General features: G+C 39.5%; 1 protein-coding gene across 1 annotated transcript; it reads left to right on the forward strand.

Annotated features, from left to right (window-relative positions):
• Window positions 1-37: 37 nt before the first annotated feature.
• LOC107682450 (chloride channel CLIC-like protein 1) lies at window positions 38-765 on the forward strand (the record flags this gene model as incomplete). Its single annotated transcript, XM_016478684.1, has 3 exons — window positions 38-257; window positions 384-524; window positions 666-765. Coding segments are annotated over exons 1-3 (445 nt in total), but the record flags the coding sequence as incomplete, so codon positions are not given.
• Window positions 766-778: the final 13 nt, after the last annotated feature.

Genomic DNA, 778 nt, shown 5'->3' on the forward strand with positions numbered 1-778 from the left:
GTTTTACAACTTTTCCTTTTTTTAATCTTTAGCCTGATGATGGACAGACATCCATGCATTATGACGCTGAGGTGAAGCTGTCCAAGCAGTCGCTGATGGAGATCCAGAAGCTTTTGAATGAAGAGAACGACTGGACCACTGGAGCCATGGATGAGGCTCTCAGTCAAATTCTGCTCAGATTCAAACTCCACGACCACGAAGCCTGGAAGTGGCGTTTCGAAGATACATTTTATGTAGATGCTGATACCGCTCTGAAGGTCAGTTCTTGTAAAAGCATTCCAAGATAATTTAAATAATTGCATTAAAATTATTTTCGAAAGACTGGTGTTTTGCAGCAATCTCAGAAATAATAAATGCAATATGTGCTGTTTTTTGTTCTACAGGTTTCTTTGATTGTTCTGATTGTCGTAGCCATAATCAGCACTGAGCTCTGGTCTGTGGTCTGCTGGTTTGTCCAGTTCAGAAGAATGTTTGCTGTGTGCTTTTTTATTAGCTTGATCTGGAACTGGTTCCATCTTTATATGGTAATTATTCTTGTGCTGTTGACTGTCCAAGACTGTTTAGCTAAAGCAGTACTGAATAGATAACAATGAAGAGTTGAAAGGTGTGTTTACTGTATTGTACAATGAAGAGTTAAATTGGTTTAAATATTTCTCCATGGCTAGGTTTCCTTTGCAGAACACAAGAAGAACATTGTGGAGGTGGAGAGCTTCAATGGCAAATGCACTGGGCTGAAACAACTGGACTGGAAGGACAGTTTATCAGGTAAGGTGATTAA

Source organism: Sinocyclocheilus anshuiensis, unplaced genomic scaffold (genome assembly GCF_001515605.1).
Source record: "Sinocyclocheilus anshuiensis isolate Anshui unplaced genomic scaffold, SAMN03320099.WGS_v1.1 C32214659, whole genome shotgun sequence".
NCBI lineage: Eukaryota > Metazoa > Chordata > Actinopteri > Cypriniformes > Cyprinidae > Sinocyclocheilus > Sinocyclocheilus anshuiensis.